The sequence below is a fragment of the Rhyacophila brunnea genome, unplaced genomic scaffold (genome assembly GCF_057557595.1).
Source record: "Rhyacophila brunnea isolate RB1 unplaced genomic scaffold, BYU_Rbru_1.0 scaffold_18, whole genome shotgun sequence".
Classification (NCBI taxonomy): domain Eukaryota; kingdom Metazoa; phylum Arthropoda; class Insecta; order Trichoptera; family Rhyacophilidae; genus Rhyacophila; species Rhyacophila brunnea.
Window position 1 is genome coordinate 23373993 of NW_028232837.1, and position 23969 is coordinate 23397961.

The 23969-nt window shown below is 31.8% G+C and overlaps 1 protein-coding gene across 1 annotated transcript; it reads right to left on the bottom strand.

The window, feature by feature from the left end:
* Positions 1-14582: 14582 nt before the first annotated feature.
* LOC147073333 (uncharacterized) lies at positions 14583-15725 on the bottom strand. Its single transcript, XM_085945428.1, has 3 exons — positions 15319-15725; positions 15131-15236; positions 14583-14867 (listed from the first exon to the last, which is right to left on the bottom strand). Exons 1-3 carry the CDS (start codon positions 15605-15607, stop codon positions 14744-14746), a joined length of 519 nt encoding a protein of 172 aa, XP_085801554.1. The 5' UTR covers positions 15608-15725; the 3' UTR covers positions 14583-14743.
* Between the last annotated feature and the right edge of the window lie 8244 nt (positions 15726-23969).

Below are 23969 nucleotides of genomic sequence, written 5' to 3' on the forward strand. Positions count from 1 at the left end.
CGTCAAAAGGCTTCTCAATATAGAATTGAATTGTAATTATTCGTGTATAGATCGACCAGTATAAGTTGTACGCTGACTGAGGGCGCCACATGCTAACATTTGACATACCATTCAATACTTTTTATACAGTGATTAGCTTAGTTCTAAATTCGAACACCAGATGTTTTATTATGGTATGTCATAGTAGGCATGTTCACGAATACCGCAAAACGTGTCCGGTATATTAAACTAACTAAAACATTGTTATTATAACCCAGTACATAGTCGAGAGATGTCCATATCTAACATAAAAGCGACAACTTCTTTAAAATTCTGATTTTCCATGTATTGAAAGTATTTTTTTTAATTCACATTCAATGGCAAAAGTATGAAAACATAAATTGAATAATCATATTTATACACAGTAAAGTTAAGGAGTCGTCCATATATGACAATGTGGGAGTGGGGTCGGATATAATGTGGTAATTTGTGTTGATAGGGGCTTATGGAAAATGTAACAGAAGCAACAAAATAAAAACTAATTTTTTGAAAATAAAATATTCCGTCACAACTTTATACTAAAATTGACCATTTTCAATGAATTTGTTTTTTTTATTGAATGGGTAAGTTAAAAAAGTGATGTAATTTTTCTTTCGACCATGTCCGATCCTAATAGGCTCATATGGGCATCCACAGAGTGGAGGTTTGTATTGACAGATTTTGTTTTTACGAGAAATGGATGTCAGCCACTTGCTCAACCTATTAGGTCCATACTCTGACTCATACACAAATTTAAAAACAATATGTGTACTTGTCAGAACCAGGATTCAATTTATTTCAATTTCATATTTTTTTTTTTTTAACTTATTGTGGACATTACAAATTATAAGTTTAAGACGTTCACAACATGACGTTATAGTCCAACGCTTAAGCCGCGCAGCCACCATGGGTGTTGACGTAATTTAGGCAAACTGTTGTTAGGCAAACAAATTTTGTGGCAATGGGGGAAGGGGGTTTCAAAAAATACTGAAAATTGTGTGACATCGTTTATGGACGACTCCTTTATATAAAACTTTAAATAAAAAAATGGTTTATTTGAATAAATGCTCACACCGTGGATATAGTGGCGCTAGCATTTTATTCAAGTGCATTAATGAAATTTTAATTATGTTACTTATTTATTTTTGTTAATTTCTATATAACATCATTCAATTACTAATACCAATGGTCTTTCGTATTTGCGTCGATAAAATCAGTACACGTTTGATTTGCCGCAAACATAATACAGTATAACTCCTATTTTACGTTTTTTAAGGGACTGGAAAAAAAAACCTAATTGGAGGGAAAATGTAAAAAGGGGGTATTGAAAAAAAGAACATTTAAATTTTATGTTTCTAAAAAAATGACAAAATGACAGAATAATGACAGACGGAGTGTATACAAAACACAAACACGATGCTAAAAGAAAAGATGGCGACCAATGGACCAATCACCTTGTTATGCGCCGAACTCGGGCCAATCACAGCGTCGCTCGCCAACCAATCACCGTGTGCCGTTCTAAAGACACGGAGTTTTCCCTCCAAACACCTTACGCCGTTCGAATGTCACGACCCAATCATTGTCAAGCGCGCGTAACTTGCATATTTTGAATATTTCCGACGTAAATCGCGGGAAAGAAAAACGTAAATGCGGGTATTAAATGTATTGAAATACTTCGGGACTGAAAAAATTACACGCAATTGCCGGGAAAACGTGAATTCCGGGCACGTAAAAACGAGGTTATACTGTACTTACTTAGTAATATTTGCTTGAATCCCGTATTCCGTTTTGACAGCTGTCACATGTTTTAGCTACAAAATGTGGCGACACTAGTTAGCGTAACGTAAGACCACTTATGTAAATTAGTATATTTATGAATAGTTCTTTAAGAAATTGTTACCTAAGTTAGAATTTCTGACTTAATTTAAACATTTACATATAATATACATCTAGTTATTATTTTAATACGAAAATATTTACACAACTGTCTGTATGTCTAATTTTTTCTGTAAGCATTTTTTAATATTAATGATTGCTTTTTTAATATACCTAATATTACTTGTATTTTAAATTTTATTTAGTAAAATATCTACACTTCAGTGATTGATTTTAATAATGATTTCAGCATTTCAGCGGTTCTTAAACAAAATCACAAAGGAAATCAAATTAAAAATAATATTTATTTGTCATTTTATTTCGATACAAAAATTGGTGTCTAAGACGATTCGGCGCCGGGACAACTAGGCGCCACGCAATCAAATGAAATTCGAAAATATAATTCATGAATGAAGGTACTTTTAAAAAGTATATTTAATATTATTATCTATATTTAAATTATTATATTATGTATTATTTTATGCTTGGTGAGAATTTAAATATGCATACGTAAATAATGATTTAATTGTGCATATGTTTAAGTTCCAACGAGAAGTGAGATTTTTTATTACAACGTTTTTCTTAGCTCGTATTCTTATTTGTCCGGTGGTTCTTTGTCTGGTACAAATCTTGCAATCGATTTTTAACTAACTTCCCGACTAGTTAGACATTTGAAACTCACAATATATCAGAACACGATGCCAATGCATTTTTTAATACTTTTAGCTATCTTTAAGTAGAAGTATCAAGTACAAATTTTTTTGATTGTTTAAGCTAGTCAATTCAAGTTTATATGATTCAACAGAAAATTTAAAAACGTTGTATATAAAAAGTTTTTTTATCTTGTAATTATTTTTATATAAAGCCTCAGGCATGATAATTCTCAATCCGTAATAAATATCAATATGTTAAAAGCAAAATGAATTAAAACCACTAAGTAGTAGATAGAAACTGATTAAAATTTGTCATCTACTACTATAAAATCGTAATGAACGTCTATGTATTTCATTAGACGGTGCGGCGCCCAATTGTCGTGACGCCCAGTTCTCCCATTCCCTAAAAATAGTCATATCGTAAGTAAGGTTTGACCATAAAAATAAAGTAACCTGTTTTTAGGTATTTTTCAATTTCGCCTTCCTCCTATTGTTACTCTTCTTGGTTGTTCCGATCTTTACACGATGACCATCTTGGAATTTTGTCATCTTTTGAGCGACTAAATTTCCACCCCTCTCGATCTTCAGCTTCTCTCAGGGCAGAGTGAAAGCTGTGGGCTTTCTCACTAATTTCGTCATAGAATAATTCTTTTTCGATTTCATCCTATAAGTTGCACATTTTCGCCAAAATGTTCCTTATGTTTTTTTGTCTTCAACATGGATATATTACACAGAAATTTGTAATTGAAATATTGTATGTATTTATTAATTAGGTACCTATCAATAATTCTAAATGCTATTAAAGTATAAGGTACTTTGCTCCAATTGTAATATAATAATATTAATTTAACTTAAATTGAATTTAAATAGTTTGTCTATGAGGTATTTATTTTTAACAACTGATAATTCACACATACAGTTAAAGTCTAACAAAAATATTATATGTAATGACCTTATAAAATCTAAAACCAGCCAAAATCATTTATGTACAAAATGTTTAAAAAGTTTACATCTCACAGTAACCCATTATTTTGATAAATAGAATGATGTCCAATTTTATTTTACTTACTTTTATTAAATACAATATAAGGAACATTGTATTGTAATTTTGAAAATTCAATACAACGGAAAATAGAAATTAACGTTAAAACCAACCAGTACATTTCTGTGTATGGCGTGAATATATTGTTAAATCTAAAAACATCAATAATTATTATCAGAGTTATGTTTGACTTTTTGTGGTAAATCAGGAATGTTTTTAAATTTCAGTTTGTTGAGAATTTTACTAAATTTTAAAAGCATCCAAAAACATATTATTTGATTTACCCCAGATAGCCAAGCGTACAAATAGATGCCCTGAGAATTTGTGTTTTTAGAATTATCAACATATTCACGCCATTTGACACTCAAAAGTGTCGTTATTCACAAATTGAATTGTGAAAATGGACGCCTCATATAACAGTTGACTCCCGATTTACCAGGGTAGAGAAGAAAGGTTATTCCCCGGACAATCTATTTGCTAGTACATTAATGAAAAATATAATTACGGTATTCTTTTAATTGGAAATGAATGAACAAGACTTAAGGAGGCAATATTTTTTATTGAAAATACATAACTTCGTTATCAGAACCATACCTTAAAAAATCTTACAACTAAGTGGAATTTGAACTCGTATCTATCGCATGCTGAATGAGTGCTTCGTTCCAAGAATTTTTCAAGATATGTATTATCAATAAAATTATTCATAACTACGCAATATTTCTATCCAATTTTACTGCATGTGTTAAATAAACGTTACAGATTACATTAAATTTCAGTGAAAAGGGATGAGTCAGTCATTCGTAAAAATATAGTAATAATATTGGATCACTTAGCACGTCTCGAAGGTGTTACAACAAACACAAAATTTGATTTAAAAAAATATATTATCTAGTTAAAAATATATTAAATAGTTAATCCCCTGCTCGGTTAATAATATGACCGTGGTAAACTGAGTGTCAACTGCATATTTTTCTAAAGGCTTGGTCTCACTAGTAACGTTTATCTAACTGATATCTGTAGAGTATTGTAGTATATATTTAAACTAAGGTTTGCAATCCCAGGATTTCGTTTGATTTCTTGATTTTGAAATCCCAGAATTGGTTTTTGTATGTTTTATATTTGTCAAAAATTGCTTAAATTCTGTGAACTAAAAATATTTGAATTTTTGGTAGATTATTCTACCTGTTCTCTTACACTATTTAAATTCAAATTGAAATATTATATGAAATTACAGACACGAGAAGGTATAATATGACAAGTTGTGGTAAACGTAATCACAAACCGCAGTAATAATGGAAGAGTGAAGCTTTGTAATCTACCGTGTAGTGCAGTGCGCACACCGAGTTTGTTTGCGCTGGTGCATGTTGTTAGTTGATAACATGACAAAATTACATCGACGTATATAATAGTTTCAGACTATTTGAAACAGTTGTCATTGACATATTTTTTTCTCTCGTTATGTAAAATTTAACAGTCAGGTTGATTTAAGAATTTTTTACTTTCGTACAAATCCCATGATTAAAATTACTATTTTGGAAATTCCGGTATTGAAAATTCTGGGATTGTAATCTTTAATTTAAGCAGGTCAGTGATTCATCTCTATGTTTAAAAACGTCTTAACCAGACCAACTATTTGGGTTTTCAATCAATTTTAATATTATCCATTGCAGCATTTTATAAAGATTTATACAAATACTGTATAGTATGTTTTTGTTTTTTCGACCTGAGTTCAATAAATTTTTCTCATGATTTTATGCAATGTTTTGTAATAGGTATAAATAGAGTATATTTTATCTGTACCAGCTTATGTCAATATTTTTAACTTGGTTAAAGCTAACAAGCTACAATGAGCCAGCTTATTATATATATACAATTAATTTATATTAAACTATTAATATTAATTTAAATATTTGGATGATTAGTATTAACAAAAAATATTCCATCCTTTTACCAAAGAAATTATGTATTGATTAATATTACCCCAATCAATTACAACCACCTAACAGTAGTGATGTAACCCGGCGACAAAACGCAATCGATACTGATCAGTAAAACAGAATAGTATGTCCTCAAAGAGAGAATTGTGTAAAAATAACAATTTGCTGAAAGCAGTTGTGTTTTTCTGCTCATATTGATGCGTCTTGACTCTCAAGACATTATTTTTAAAACTGCATTTATTTAACACATTAGTTGATGGTCACACTGCAGGTGATTTCGTTACTGATTTGGTGACAAAGTATATATAATGTACTGTATTTTATTACAATTTGGGAGGAACAGGTACTCAAAACATGCAGTTAACTATGTAATAATTTTATCGACATGCAAATTTCACGAATCTATTCCTCAATAAGTATATAGAATAAATAATGTAATATACACTGATACCTTGTTTTATACTGCCCTGCTAAGTAAAAAAACAATTGGATTGTTTTGACATAATGTTCAGAGATTATGTCAAAACAATTCAATAATTTTACACAATAAAGAGAAAAGATAGTTTAAAACTTAGGATCTACTATTCTACTACAACAATACTCAGTCAGATACTTCCATGCTAATATCGTGGAGGCATAGAAAAGGTTAATGGTGTTAACTGGAAAAACATTGTAGTAGTTAAAATCAAACACAATATTATGTAGTACTTATTCCACATAGTTCAATAATAATCAGGACCAATTTCGGTAAATGTGCCGCAGAGGTGGCCATGAGATTTTACAACTTTCTTTTTAGACCAAACCAAACCTAAGCTAACATAACCTAACCTAATCTAACTAACCCCAACCTAATATTACCTCATATAATCTTAATTTGTGATAATGGTATATCAAAATGTATGAAAATTAACTTAATTATTTTCAATTAACGATTTTTGGATTGAAAAGCCGACGCGCCGACAAAAAAAGGTATTTATTATAATTGTCTACATGGAATAAACTGTTTTCGTAAAAAAAAATAATTATAAAAGCTCATGGCTACCTCTGCGGCACAATTACCCCAATTTCATCAGTTTCAATAGGACATTGTCAACTGATACAAAAATTACATCGAAAATATACTTAAAAATAAAATTATTAATTATAGTGACTGCACAGAATACAGAAGATGTGGAAATACTATTTCTTCCTGTGCTCCAGAAGTAGCTTGGTCAATTTGTATGTTATCCGAGGTCATTATTATCGACAGTTTTATCCTCTCACCTGAATTATCTACCGAATCTTATTTACGATTTAGTACATTAATAATACCAGAATGTCACGAAATCATCTAAGTGTGACAGAATGTTTGTTGTTTTAGTAATGTTTAGGGTCTGCAAAAAATGTATTATAGATTAATGATTCGAGAATGTCTGTCAACAATAAATTATTAATTCAACCAAACTTCTCATAATATGGAGCAAGGATTATTATACTGCTTAAATACGTGAGTGGACAATTCGTAATAGACCAATGGCAATTGTAATTCTTACCCTCTCTCAGATTGAAAGTCAATCTGCTAAACTACAGTGAAATCCCGATTTTAGGGAGACTTTGATATGAAAATAAAGAAAAAATGAAAAAGGGTGTAAACCGTTTTTTTTTAATCAATGAATAATTCACAAGATTTGAGAAAGTAACAATCTTTATTGAACATACATAATTTGAAAATGCTTACTAGAAAAATAATTAAATACTAATTAATTTAATTAGATAGGACGCACACGGTTTAATCGGTAAAGCACAGTGGCACGAATCCAGTGGATGCAGGTTTGTGTCCCGTCAGGCGTCGTAATTTTTAAAAAATATTTCTTTTAGAACCTAGGTAGGTACCTATATATTTGAGGTGTTTTTAAATTATGTATGTTTGAAAATTTAAATAAAAGAATAGATATTAAAAAAACCATACAGATCAATTTGGAGCATATTATGTAGATGTGTTCTTTCACGTTATCGATGTTTCTTTTCTCTTGAACGAACAATGTTTTTCTTTGCTGAGACATTATTTTAATGAGTGTAAACAAAAAAAAAACAAAACTTATACAATCGCATTGTGTAACCTTACTCTTGGGCACCGCAGCGATGTATACACACACATGCGTCTGGAAATCATTCAATGATTGCCATGCACTCAATTGAATGTGTTCAATTAAATCATTTTTTTTATTTTGATACGTTATTTTAATTGAATTTTGAATATATCAGAAACTGAAATTCACTGGAAACTAAATGTAATAAAATGATATGAGACTGCAGAAACTACACACAAATAATGGAAAGATGAATTCTGGGTATCTAAAATCGGGGTTCCACTGTATACGCGTTTGGCGAATAATCGGTAGAGATACAAGATTGCGTTTTATGTATTTTCTACTGGCCGATTGTCTATAATTTCAAGTATAGATAATTTTAGGGCATTTAAGAAATTCATAGCATCATATTATGAAGAACAAGAAACTCCACAAACATATGTATGCCAACTCTCCATTTCTTTAAGTGTGTGGTAAAGTCTCAGGTAGTATGAATCATGAGGTAATCGATTAAATTTAATGTACTGATAACTATAGCACACACACAGAAAAATGTTGTGGAGGGGTCCACCATAATAGTTTATTAGATTTTTAAGATGGCAAGACTTCCGCATTTACCCCATCTATTACTTCTATGACCTAACTGTAATAATTTTTAGTATCGTGTCGTCCATACTGTCTCGTCTTTTAGGCATACCGCGTCACTATGTTAAAGCAAACATTGGATGCCTCAGATGGTCGCACCAATTCATAAGTTCCGCTGACACAGACCTTGCATTTTGTAGAATGTCGAAAGGAGAGAGGCCAATCTGTTGATAAGGCTGTTCGATACCCCAATCATCTGGGCCACGATGTCCTGATTCTATTCATTTAAATAATTTGTATGTTCTCCATTCCTGCGACCCGAAAACTCCCGCTTGTGTAAGAATAGACGTGTGACCTAGAGTTTGTGATGTGAAGCAGGTAGTCGCAAGTAGACTTATCAAATGGTTGAGTGTAGTGTAAGCTATAAATATAATGATTGTTGATTCCATTTTATTATCCAAATTTATTTTACCAAACTATTTGATCTTGATGTTTATATATTTAGTAAACTGTTTTTGTATAAAAATCTTCTGTAAATATGTATGTAAAATTATCAAGGGTAAAAATCCATTTGTAGAAACATTATTAGGTATAAATTCTTTCAAATTTTAATTAATGTCCATATATATAAATGGTTTGTTATAATAAATAATAATATTATTATAATAAAAAGACAAAAAATAATTTTTGATTTGTTTTATTTATTTTCAAACTAATATACAATAATACCCCGTTTACACGTGTGTGGATTTACTGCTAGAAGTCCGTATTGTTACAACCACAAACGCAAATACTTATTGTCGTGCAAGTTGCAACACTACGTGCACGGATCACAACGGATATACAAACTACATCGTGCAGCACAAGCACAACAATAACAAACGCTTCTTGCTGACACTTGTAAAATGAGACTGCCACGACAATTGGCATTTTTGAGTGTTAAGAGCGTACATAAGTGAAATTGCAATTAATTTTGAACAGTATGTGGAACGAAATTTCGCAGTACTCGCCGATCGGAGACCGACTGTCGAGGTGACTGCACGTAGATTTGTTTTGTCATATATTCTTAAATCGTGTAAAGATGACTAAAAACCTTTACGTATGTACTTAAAAAAGAAAACATGTCAATGAATATACTATTATTATTAGTAATATAACAATAAACATAACATTAAATGGACGCATGTTGAATTTTTATGACAAATTATATTTCGTTCGGCTCGCGTCATTTGCACAATTCGCGCATCGCCTAGTCACTATCTTTTTAGGCCATGCCTCAGCTGAGGTATAGCCTTAACAGATATTGCTGCGATAGTTTAATTTACACTCTATTGCTAGCAGTCAATCCATGCACATGTACAAGGGCTATAAGACTTACTTTACGCAATTGATTGTAAACAATTCACTCAACCTCTATTTATGAGGTGTGAATAGATAGTATTGGAAAAATATTAAAAACATACATCTATAATATAATACATAAATACATAGATCCACATACTATTTTAAAACATCGATAAATTTAGATTAGACAGTTCTGTGATAATAAGTAAATTAATGCTGGATACTGGACATTATAGTTGTACTTAAAAAATTGTTTTAATTCCATTAAAGATTATAAAAGCAAATTAAATTCTGATTGATTAAATTCTTGATTGGAGTGCTCACAGTACCTGCCTGTGTCCAGGGGCCTTCGAAATCTTGATTCGACCCTGCATCCAATACAAATCTATATACAGGATTATCCAATAGGTGGTACAAATTTCACAGTCCTGTCATCACACATATTTTTTGACATGTCAGTTGAAAGCCTACCATTTAGCACAATGAATCATTTCTCCATCGCATAATGTATGGCAAATCTTCCAACCGTTGTACTGCGAAAATTAAGATCAGAATTCGGTAGAAATCATCGTCCAACTGAAGGCTGTATTCGAAAGATATTTAAATTTATTAAAAAGACAGTAGTGTTTTAGATCGCCCGACACCTGTTCATATTGGTCCAGCTTGTTCATGTGAAAACATTATGGCTGTACATGAAAATGTGTCATAAGAGCCAAAAATGTCAATTCCAAGAAGATCTCAACAACTTGGCCTCTCATACGAACCACAGGTGTCGCAGATTGGGTCCTAGAAGAGCAGACGACCGATAATGATTTTTTAAGGAAAATCATCTTCAGAGATGAGGCACATTTTCACCTCAATTGATAGGTTAATAAGTAAAACTGCTATATTTGGGGAGAGAAAAACCCACAAGTGATTCAAGAGAGGCTGTTACAGGCTGCGAAAGTTGGCTTTGGGCAGTTTTTGGGCTGGAGGCGTTATCGGGCCGTTCGAAAATGATGTATGATTGATCGTTACGGTCAATGGTATCCGCTATAGGCGAATGATAACCGACTTTTTGTAGCCAGGATTGGAAGATTTCAATTTGAAAAACATGTGGTTCCAACAAGATGGAGCTACATGTCATATAGTTTGTGTAACAATGGCTTTATTGTGTATAAAAAACAAATTTGTACCAGAACTTGGATAATCCTTTAGTTTTAAACATCAAACTGACATTTTATCTTTATTTTTTAAAATTAAATTATTCCATAATTCAATGAATACCACACAAGATTTCAGAATTTAGCTTTCTTTTTTGAACAATTTGGAACAGCCCCAGAAATAAGAAAGAAATTTTATTGTGTATAGTGATTGCACAGGTCAGCGTAATTGGTAAAGCAGACTACCCGGATTACAATGGATGTGGGGGCTCGTTAAAAATATTTTTTTTCCAATTGGTAAGTTTCTGAGGTTGTTCCAAATCTATTTAAATGTCAAATATCTCAATTAGGAAGTTGTCTATGAAAATATTCAAGGAAATTCTAGAGTCGCTCGTCGAATAGTACATTTACAGATACAAACGGCATGATGTCTTCCTATAGCTATAATTTGGCAAAATTGTGTTGTAATTTGTAATGGGTAACCCCAACCCCATTCAAAAATAGTTTGGCATAGATAATGGAATTGATATGTTACAAAAGAGGCTGACCCAGTTTAATAAAATGTATTTTGTATACTAAAAATTTTAATATAAATTTATTAAATATTTAGTATAATATTCACAATAGTGATATGGATATGTTCTTCAAAATACTGCATAGTACCTAACTTAGATTAAAGAAGATAATTTCACAATCTACTTACTTGGCACCTATTCTCTAGAACCATACACTTCTATGTCTCTAATTAGATTTAAAATCAGTATCCTCAACATTAACGTTTTTTTTTTTTCTTAACCAATTAAATCACCGGTATTGGCAAGGTATTGACCAGTACCAGGCGGGCCGTGAAATTTCTATGAAAAAATAAAGCCTTATAAATTTATCTATTTTGGTATTTTCATAAACATGTATGATTCTAATAGATGGCAGTGTGTGTACCAGTGGCGAAGGGTGGAGGTAGGCTGTTAAGATTCGCTATAAATAGTGCACACTAAACTTTTTTAGTCATATGTATTTGTTTTTATTGAACTAAGACTACAATTTACAGATGGTGTTAGTTAGTTTTTAAAAATCAATTAAACCCTGCCTAAACGAAACCATAATAGTTTTGGTCTAATTTGGGCAATACGACAAAATTGTGTTCACTTTTTCATTCATAGTTATTTGTTTTCGTTGGATTAAAAATACATATTACACATATTGTTGGTTAATTTTTTTTAATTCATTAAGACCTGGCTAAACCAAACTATAATAAATAAAAAATATTATTCTATTTATAAAATATTCAAAGTTATGTATGATTTAATTGCATATTTTTATATATTTTATGGATAGACATGTATTTTTTGACTATTATCTATTATGGCTTGGTTTCTCAGGGTTTAATTGAATTTTAAAAACTGACCAACACTATCTGTAAATTGTAGTCTTATTTCAATGAAAACAAATATGTATGTCTGAAAAAGTTTATTGTGCACTGTTTATGGCGGATCTTAACAGCCTACCTCCACCCTTCGCCACTGATGTGTATATATGCTCATTTTCTGTGGCCGGCCTTGCGCGCATGAAATTGTAGAGTGTGTAAATGCACTTGTGGCATACGTCCGATTAATTCGGACTCTGTAAATATTTACGATTAAATGTATAAGTATTCATAAAATATTAAAATCCAACTTTGTTTGTAAGTTAAACAGAATTAAACCGGAGGTTGATGCAAAATTGTTTATATTCATCAGCTGCCATTTGTTATATTTTACAACTAACTTTAAACATGATTTTAAATATTAAATATGAAAAATGTGAATTGGCTGCTTTCTGCATAACTACACTCAATTTTGTTTCTATAAAAACAGCTTTATTTTAATGTTGCTTGCAATATTCCTGCTGCAAATGGGAGATTTGAGTATCTCCAGTTTCATTATTTATGGCATCGATTGGGTATAATTGCTCGAAAAATCTTTTAGACACACCGGTATATTGATTTTACAATACATTTTAGCATTTATATCAATCGTCAGTGGGGAGCCAATTAGTTTATAATAAAATGTATCATTTAATCAAAAAAGCTGATATTTATATTTCAGTGTAAGATAGCTACATGAATATCAGTGTTAATACACTGATAATACAAATTGTAGTTGGTTAGCTTTCAAAATTCATAACCACAATAGATAGAAAATATAAATATAATATCGATGAGATATCCAAAATTATGTACGATTTAATGGCATAATTTTAAACATTTTATAGACAATTATTTTTTGATTATTATGTATTATGGCTTGGTTAAGCAGGGTTTAATTGAATTTTAAAAACTAACCAACACTATCTGCAATTTGTAGTCGTACTCGTAGTTCAATGAAACAAATACGTATGACTGACAAAGTTTAGTGTGCACTATTGATTTTGGATGCTAACAGTGTACCTCTACCCTTCACCACTGTTTTGTAGTAAATGTGAAGATACTAAATCTAGTTATGTCCACTTTTAAATTATACGACTTAACCAAAATGCAAAGTTTGAAATGAATACTTAATTATTATTTTTTTGTGATTTTATTGTCGAGCAAGCACACAATAACAATGTAACTCGTTTGATATGTTTCATTTTATCTGACTTCGAATCAGTGATAGGATTTAATTTAACCTAGTTTAATTCATCCATGATGTAAGAGAAAGATGATGCATCTATTTACAAATACCGTTATGTGCACAGTTCAATATTTGTGGTAAACATTATTTTAATTTTCAAACTTAAATGAATTTTATTAACAAATCAGCCCTTGATTGCAATACAAACAATATGCAAAATTAAATCAGACATATTGGTATTTATTAATATCTGTTTAATTTATCAGTATCTATCTAAAAGTAATCAATTCTTTTTCGTGTGCTCTTTAAGGGTTTTGGAAGTTATAGATCATCACATGCAGAGGACATTCATTATATTATCAAAGATAGTTTTAATAATGAGACCCGCGTCGTCTACTTGACTTCTTTATCGCTAGAAAAGCGCTTTTCTTGAAGCTTTTTTTCCAAAATTTAGAAAAGTAAACAATCAAAGGTATAGTCAGGTGAAAACTGTAGGGTGGGTGGTTTAGCTGCTGAAACTCACATCCTAGCATGGCCTCGTCTCTAATGGACTCTCCACTCCTTATTACATATAATGCTTGCTCCACAATTTGAAGTGTGGATAGTTTGAAAACTCCCAATAAACTATCACCACGCATCATGGATCTACTTTGGTTTCTTCCGTTCCTTGGTGAGAAATTTTATCATTGAACGGTTTTATAAATCGAGTAATTTTTTGTAGGCTAATATGGGACCCACTAGCCATGGTTTTACTTTGAATGTCTGAATCGCACTGAGGTGAAACTATGCGTTCATCATCCCAAAAGTTCCATTACGTGCAAGCTTATCGCAATGCGCTCATCATTTTCGTTTATACTAAAGTAGACAATATAATGAACGCCCTATGTATTGTATGAAATTACATAATATAGAATATGTATATTTTTTTTTTTTATTTAGACCATATCGTCGCCCTCAAGGAAGAACTCACCAAATACAGTTTTTGCTCAAAATGAGTTATTTATACAGAAAATCTTGCAATTTTGAACTCTATCTTAGAAAAAATCACCAAAATTCTATCTATAGGTTTTATGTTAAAAATTACAAAAACAAAAAATTCACCAACTACATAGAAAAGATATTTGTGTTATGGAAAAAGTCAGGAAAAAGGTTACATGTTTTAAATGTAATGTACATGAACATAAAAATAACCAATCAAACAAAAAAAAACCGTTTCCTTCTATGTATTTTCGTTTTCTAATGAGCAATTTAAAATTTTCAAAAAGTTTAAAAGTCGATTATCTCAGGATTTTACTTTTGTTGGTTGGTGAGTTCTTCCTTGAGGGCGACGATATGTGGGATTATTGGTTTTTGGAAATGGACACAAAACATTTTGCCACAAAGAATTTTATGAATCAGTCCTACTAAAATTGGCATTTGCAGAATTATAATGGAAGAGGTTGTTGAAATTTTCCATTGCTCAAATTCACAACACACTTGTCCTTCTTTCATCTTTTACTGGTCTTGGCTTGGAAGAATGCTCCGTCAGCCTGCGTTGCCTGTTGGTTAATCTCCCGGTGTCTTTTCTGCGAAACGATTTCCTCAATGACTTCACCATCTCCTTTGATTAGCCTGAAAAAAACTGGATAACTGAATACAGAAACAAAAGAATGTATGTAGAAAGGGTAAGAAACTTTTTAGGTCAATAATAGATTGATGGTTGTTGCCATGCTGTGAAAAATTCAAACAATAGAGATATTGACAATGAAAATAATTTGTAATCTATGGGCGACACCATATTTTGCTTATTTCAGTAACGGAAAGAAAATGTTTGTATGTCAAAAGGAAATGGGAGATGATTGTTAAAAATTGAATTAATGGACAGATAGAATAACCTGTATCTTCCAGATTCTTCGTCCAGGACTCTTCTGACTTGTGATTGACGTTTTTCCCACTCCTCCTTAGTCATGGGGGCCATTGATCTCGACTGCTCCATTAAACCTATGAATTATAACAATATTGTCATGAAAAAATTACCAAAAATAAGAAACAAAATATAGGTACCCTAATTTTACTATTTTACCTATCGGCACATTTGCTGATTTTTCTTCACTCTCAACAACCCGTTCTGGAGGAGTTAGAGGTGTCACAATTTTGTTTCCATTCTTAACAATCGCTAGTTCCCGCTTTGCCTTTTTCTTCAATTTCTTAAGTCTCCTTTTTTCAATCTTTTTCAGTTTCTCAGTCAGTTTTTCCTCTTTCCTTTTTAATCGTTTTGCTTTTTTGCGAGCCTTCTCACTATCGCAACTACTATCACTGGAATTCGAATCTGATTTTTTTGAATGTTTTTTAGATTCAGATGATCTACCCATGACTATGTTTAATTTAAAACAATCTACAATATAATACTTATATTTAATTGTACTGAATATAATTTAATTTATATATATCTTATAATTTAATTTAGATATTATTAAATATACGGACATCATTTACGGTCTTATATAAAACAATAACAACTGAACACGACCACAAAAAATATTTCAATCATTCAACTGTCAAATAATCGAAGTGTCAAATAATATTTGGGTTTGCCACAAACAAAACATAAAGAAAAATTAATTAAAAAAAACCTCCAATTAGGGAGAGTACACTATATTATTAAATATATTGTTATATATATATATATTTAATAATTGTTATATTGTTAATAATTATTAAGTACCTACCTATATTAAATTTAAATATAAAAAATAAATACCTATTATTATTTTCAGTGTCTATTTTTTTTACAGGAAGCATGGTTTCTAAAGGCCTAATAGACCAGCTGATCCGATTTATTACCGTTTTTAAGTAAACCGATCACCTGACATGCAGCCATTGACCCTAAATTACCCTATATTATATTGTGGGATAATTTGATCTTGATTCCTTACTATTGGAAGGTGCCCTTCTGTTCCAAATTTCCAGTGCGTTGCTTTCACCCGTTTGGTCACATAACTTTACTCTATTTTATTTTTGCACTTGTGACATAGCTCCGCTCTCCAAAACCTTCCCTGTCGCCCACGCTTGAACGTTCTTGTAAAACATGGACAGGAATTGAACACACGCAACACATGGTTGCAAAATCCCCATTTTTACAAACTGGACACTCATCACCCTGTATTATTTTCGCGAAAAAATTAAAAACAATGTCGATTTTTATACTGAAATAAGTTTTGCACTGCATTTGACGTGTACCTAAGTCAAATGGTTCAGAATTTCACGTAGAGCATTTTATACGCATGCTAACTCAATTTGTAATTTTTGTCGAAAAGCTGCCGTTTTCCTTATGGGGGCAGAAAAACTTCACTTGAAATAAATTGATTTTTAGAAAAAAAGGATGCTCTATTATAATTTCATAGTCATAAAAATAATAAAACATGTAGGGTAAGCCGCCCAGTGAATGCACACTTAAGGACTTTGGACAATAATTGTAAAATTTCTAAAAAAACATAGGTATTCTTATAGTTCTTTTAAAAAATATTGTACTCATCTATAACTAAAATAGATTTAAATGAATTTAATAGATATAATGTGCAACACATCTCTGTTTAAAAAAATATATACTTATATAAATTAACATAGAAAAGCCCAGTAATTGAACACAGAATCTAAAGAATGAACCTGAAAAAACCAGTAAATGAACTAAGCATATTAAACATATTAAGCATTTATTATTTTACAATAATTACAACCATATGTAAGTACAATAAATTGTGTATAGCTATGTTATTACTAATTTTATGGCATTGAAGATAATTTTCCTGAAAAAAAATAGGAAAATTTTGTTAAACATTTAAGTTGCTCATTTATCTGCCGCCACATCATAAAAACTGTTATTGTACTGTAAATATTCCTTTTTGTGAAGTAATCATAGATCAAAAAGTTAAGGTCTACTTTTCAACCATAATACATTAATAAATTCTTTGGTCCATTCATTAGATTAAAAATGCTAGTTAATGAATTGGTACCGTAGTCTTCAAAAAAGTGTTCAAATACTAGCTATAAGCTTCCTAAAACATTTACATAAGTAGATAAATATCGACATTACAGCTATATATTATAATCATTACAGGATATAATAATAAATAAATAAAAAATCACTAATCTAAAGAATAAACACACCGTTCATTAATTGGATTAACTTCATTAGAAAGACCACTTAATGAACACTCATATTTAACGTTACGGCACAAAAACATACAAATAAAAGGATATCTTACCTCTATAATCTTCAGTTACTTTAGCAAAATCAATAATTGGGTAATATATGAAAGGAAAAGGGTAAAAAAGTAACAATTAAAATTTCGGACCACGCACACTCCTTAGTACAGCTACGACCAAAACTTCATGACCAAAAAAGTCGACCGAATACCAGCCCACCTCCTTGGCAACTGAGATAGGAGGGGGGTTCTGAAGTTGTTTTCATATGGATATAAGTGCTGTCAACGTATAAAAACTCCCTACTTCAGATAAATATCACCCAATTCTTATGATTTTAAGATAATCGAGTTTTGTTCATTCACTGGGTGGCTTACCCTAAATGGAGATAGAGAGGTTCAAAGTTTCAACTACTCGCACCCCGAACAAACTTCCATTGAGGTATAATATTACCGGTGACACAGAAAATACTGGTTGGCAATTAAAATTTCAGGCGCGTTTTTGAGTATCTCTGTATGCAGAATGCCAAATAGAAAAGAAATTGAATCGTTTTTCTTGCATCTTGAACACTTAATGTTTCTTGAGACGCAATCTATTTCCATATTCCATTCGGTGTGCTATAGGTTCACGATTCGATTGATTCAAAGTTAATGAATCACACTAAATTTACAACAAGTTAGAACTAGAGTGATGAAGCGACAGTTGCGGGGTAGCCCAGTATACTGGTCATTGCTTCAGTTATGTTATGTCCATAGGAGGTTGGCAATGATGGTAACAGACCAACTCAGTGACGTCCCTAGATAAAATGCCGCCCCTAGGCAGCGTCAAAATGCCGCCGCATTTTTTTAAACAGCATTGTTATCATCTTTTCATGAGTCCAATATATATGAAAAGTGTTGTATGAATACATTACTAACCAAATATCAGACTGTAATTATTTGCAAATCTGCACGTCTCTTTTCTAGTCACCGAGGACGTCGAAGGGCAAAGAAAGTAAATTATATATTGCAAACCCGACAAAACCTGTGAGCTGAACGCCCTTTTCCTTTCCACAGTCAATATTACAAATGATTCTCCTTGAACTGCCGCCTTTCGAGTAAATGCCGCCCCCAAGCGACGCTCAATCTGCCTACCCCCACGGGACGTCACTGGACCAACTGGTACTTGAAAAAAAATGTTTTACTATTAAAATTTCTTATGGATGAGAACATAAAACCTGGAAGCTGCGAATCTTGTCAGTTTGTTTTTAAATAAAATAAATAAATCACTTCATAATAAAATTAAAATAATGTTACAAAGAGGGTACCTTACCTACTAATATTTAATTATATCTACAATGCAAAAAAATGGCCTTATTAAATGCCATTGTTTTCGTCCGTCCGACGAGTTTATAGTAAATCTTTAAAAAATAAAAATGTCGGATGTAAAAGGTAATACAGATTATGAGAAACGTTACATTTTACGAAAACATCTATTATTGAGTACACAAAAATATTACAGTCTTTGATTATGCTATTGTAAATGGATTTTCGGCAACACTGTATTGGTAAAGCCGCGTTGCCACGATCCAAGTACGATCCAAGTACACTTGGACCGAGTGCCATCCAAGGGAACTAGTACGGGACATCTTCATACAAATTACTCCTATCGAAGCTACTAGGACCGCGTCGTACTCATCCAAGCTAGCTTGGATAGGAATAATTAGTATGAAGTTGTCTCATACGAGTGCGCTTGGATGGCACTCGGTCCAAGTGTACTTGGATCGTACTTGGGCCGTGTCAACGCGGCAAGCAATACAATTTAACGATGACGGGATTGCAAAACATAAAGTGGCCAATGATCGTTGGTACAAAGATGTTTTTTCTTCAATATTCCCCCTTTTCCATGATCTCTTTAGCTGCGGCAATATAAAACGCGAGACTAAACTTTGTCACGAAGCATGAGGCCAGCATGATATACAAAGAGATGTTTGATTGATTTTGAATGCTACATAAAGACAAATTTTAAATATAGACCAACCATGCTGCCAGAAACAAAGGCAATATACCTATGTAAAGTTTCGGCAACGTAGACTACTATTGTCGTGTTTTGGGGAAATATTAACGGCGACACAATTGCCGTAAAAAGTGGCTCGTTTACGGGCCCCTTAACACAATTTGCGCAACTCAATAATATTATGTTCTTGTTAAAGTTTTTACAGTTTCAGTTGGCTATTTACCAAATGTCGCCATTTTGAATTACATGGCAGGCATCGTCAGTTGCTTTTTATTAAAGGGGTTCGTAAACGAGTCACTTTTTACGGCAATTCGATACGGCAATTGTATCGCCGTTAATAGTTCCCCAAAACACGACAATAGTAGTCTACGTTGCCGAACTTTACATCTATTGTCCATGCTCTCTGGCAACATGGTTGGTCGATATTATGTAATATCGAACGCAATCGAAGAACGGCAATAATTGCTAGACTAGTTTCAAAAATGAACCTCAAGAAAACAAAACTATTACTACTATCAAAAACAGCGACACCAGACACCAACACAAATTTTGTCATTAACAGCGAACCAATCGAACGTGTGACCCATTATAAATACTTAGGTACATGGGTCAATGAGAAATGGGACCAGTCTCAGGAAATAAAAACTAGAATTGAGATCGCAAGGAGTGCCTTCCTCAAAATAAGACGTCTTCTTAGTAATCGAGATCTTAACCTAGGTCTGAGACTGCGTATGGTACGTTGTTATGTGCTCTCAATTCTTTTCTATGGTATGGAAGTGTGGACGCTAAACCAAGAGATGTCACGGAGACTTGAAGCTTTCGAGATGTGGCTGTATAGACGCATCCTCAAAATTCCTTGGACTGACCGGGTGACAAATCGTCGCTATTGGATTTGTTTCCCGAATATCCATTTTTGTCGAAATTGACGTTTTAATGCAGTTCAATTTCTTTTATCGAACTCTACCGAAATCATTTATAAAAACAATTTATTTTTATCTAGGAACAGAGATATTTTTTTGAAAAACCCGAATACGCCATGTTAAGTTACAATTACTCCGTGTTGTTCTCCCGAATGTCCAACTATTCGTACCTGAATATCCAAGTTAATTTCGTTCGAAATAAATCTCTGGCTGAGTTTTTATTTCCCGAATATGACTTTTAGCCAATCAAACCGCGCTGACGCCGTGCATCTCGCTCCCACATTCACGCTATCCAGCTCTAAAACAATCACGCCCACTTTCATATTTGTCGGCCGTCCGGAGTGCTCTTTCAAATTTCGTCTTATTGATATTGTTTTTAAAGTTACTATTATTTTAATAGTGAATTCATCAAATTTGAAGAGATCATTTATAGCTGATACATCACCAGTTCGCCCTGAACTTATAGTAAAGTTATGGAAGTGAGTATTTTAACCTAAATAACTGCATTTTGTTTTGATAAATGACACAAAATCCCAACGGTTATATGAATTCTACAGTATGACCCGGCAACTACTATGACGTAAAAAATAATTATTATTTCAAATTATTATTAATCAAACATTGTTTGTCTTTATTTTACTTTTAATCTAGGTATTTCTATGAAAATAAAGGCGATGCTATTGTTTATTTTTGAATGCGCTGATAGTTAATTTAATTTAATATGTATATTAGTAACTATTTATTTGGTGAATATTATATACTTAGGATATTGGTACCTACCTAATATTAGCAGCCAATGGTAATTAATTTATAGATGGTATTATTTTGTGTTGTCATTCCAATAGTAAACATATAATATTTATTTGGTGGCTTGTAATAAGTTTAATTGTTAATTATAGAAATATATAGATATAATAATATACAGATATATATACATTTTTTTTTTTTTTTTGGAAAAAGTATAAATATTAAATTTTTAGCAAGTACGAGTAAGTACCATCATAAAATATTGGAGAAATCCGTGACGTCGGTTAGTAATTGAAGTAGTAGATACCTACTTTTATTTAATAAACAAAAACCGATCGCCGATAGTCGCTTGATTTTGAAGAATACTGATGAGCAGGTATTAAAAGGCCAATAGTTAATGTTTGTCGTCATAAGTATGTCACCTCGTAGCATAGTGGATAATTCGTGGACTGGGTCGTAAACCCAGGAGATGCAGGGACGATTCCTGCCGGGTGTCTTACTTTTTTCAAAAAGATTTTTTCTATTGGTTATAATATATTTTCTCAGAAGTGATTTTCAAAATTATGTATGTTCAATAATTAGAATGGTACATTCTTAAATCTTGTGAATTATTCGTTGAATAAAAAAAAAAGATAATTAAAAACTATTTTATTACTTTACTTACTACGAAATTAATACGAAAAAAACTGAAAAAAGCGAATGCCGCATGCTATTTTTACCTACAAACTTGGGTTATTACGATCATTAGGTATTTAAATAGTAAAAGTAATCATTAAAAATTATCGTGTAAATAAATATAACATTTGAGATGCGTACTTTTTGACCACTCAGTTATCCGTGGGGCGTGCAGCAATACGCTACGGTCTTAAGTCCCGAATGTCCTTGTTTTGTCCCGAATATCCATTATTCTGAGAAAGCGCTAAAAATATCCCGAATATCCACAACAAGTACTTGTAAATAAAACGCATTTTCTGTGAATTTACTGATTTATACCAGTATATTATTCTTGGAATCTATTCTTAGATAATGTTGCAATCATACAGTGTAGAAAGAATGATTGATACATCTACTGATATTTCAATATACGACAATGAAATTTGTTTTTCGTCTCCTGAGAAATTGACATTTGGTCTATTCGGGAAACAAATCCTATAGCGACGAAATGTTGAAGTTCTCAATCGAATGGGGAAGGACCGAGAAGTTCTACGTAGTATCAAAACCAGGAAACTACAATACCTCGGCCACATTATGAGAGGACAAAAATACAGCATTCTCCAACTTGTCATTCAAGGAAAGATCAATGGGAAGCGTAGCAGAGGACGGCGCCGCATTTCGTGGCTTAAGAACCTCCGTGATTGGTACGAGTGCAGCTCCACCGAACTGTTCCGGGTAGCAGACGACAAAGATAAGATCGCCTTGATGGTGGCCGACCTCCGCTAGGGGATGGCACAATAAGAAGAAGTTTCATAAGTTTTTCCTATTTCATTCATACGTTCATACACCGGATTTTCTTTATTTCGATTTCAGATAATGATAGCCCACAGTAATCTAAATCTAGAATCAGAGATGGCTATAGCTTTTTACAACAAGAATATATTAATACTTTCATATTCTGTCTACAGTTAGGGTTAGTTATTCTTAGAACATGCATATATCGTCGGTGTTTTGTGAAAAGGGCGAATCAACCATTTTGGCGAAATCGAGTTTTTAATGAAAATACAATATGTACCCCACTAGCTTTGTTGTGTAAAAACGGCGAATTTTTATCTTCACAGGAAAGTACTTAAAAACGATAATCGACTAAAATTAAATTAATTAAAATTACGAAATAAAAAGCAAATGTGACATATTAGGCCATTTAAAATATTATATAATAATACCTATTATAATGACAGTATTCTTTCTAAGCTTTATTATAAACTTGTTAGATATTTATAATCATCTACAGGTAAAAAACAAATAAATGTCAAAAGTTAAAAACCCTCCTCCTGTAAAGTAGCATTTTGGTTGATTCGCCCTTTTTACAAAACACCGACGATATTATGATAACAAGTTTCATATAAGATTTGCAACATCGGATTGACGTTCTTAGAAGGTTTAATTATATATGGCTGTGTGGCAGACGAGGCGAGTTAACATGTGCGAGTCGGCTAATAGATACAATAATATTTTACCATATTATTATCGAGATCAATGATCAATTGGTCAGTTTATTATAATTTACTTGTTATCAAATAATTATCTCCAATTTGTGTAGATAAGACCTTTTAATTGTTAAATGTTAGTTACGTCCAATTATTTTTTACTACTTATTTACAAATGATAATGATCAATATGCACCGAGGCTTATAAATTACATATTATTAAGTAGGTATGTATTTCTTTAATTATTGATTTCATTAAAAAATATACTTATAGCATTTTAATTACATAACACGTTAATAGAGCTTAACAAAACATAATATTTTGTTTAAGTAATAAGTAAGCAGTAATACCAAAATCGGATTTCGGTTTAGGATTAAGGATCGGATAATTTACATGTGCGGCCTGTCGATCACGTGCCAACCCAAAATTGTCACCCTCAAATATATATTTTTTTAAATGAATTTGGCCATTGTATGAAAATAATTGAAATCATTGTAGTATTCTCTTTACGCTACAATGTTTAATAAAATTAACGAAAATTGCCCGCAGGCAATTTTTTTCTATCGATCATACCAGTCCATTATAATAATGTCCTTGAAATAATATATCTTAATGGACCGGTTAACTTCCTGGCTATAAACAAAAAGCTGGTTATAATCAAACAAGTTAAAAAATAAATACATATTTGTCAAATATATCTCACAAGAGGAAGAAAAAAAACATA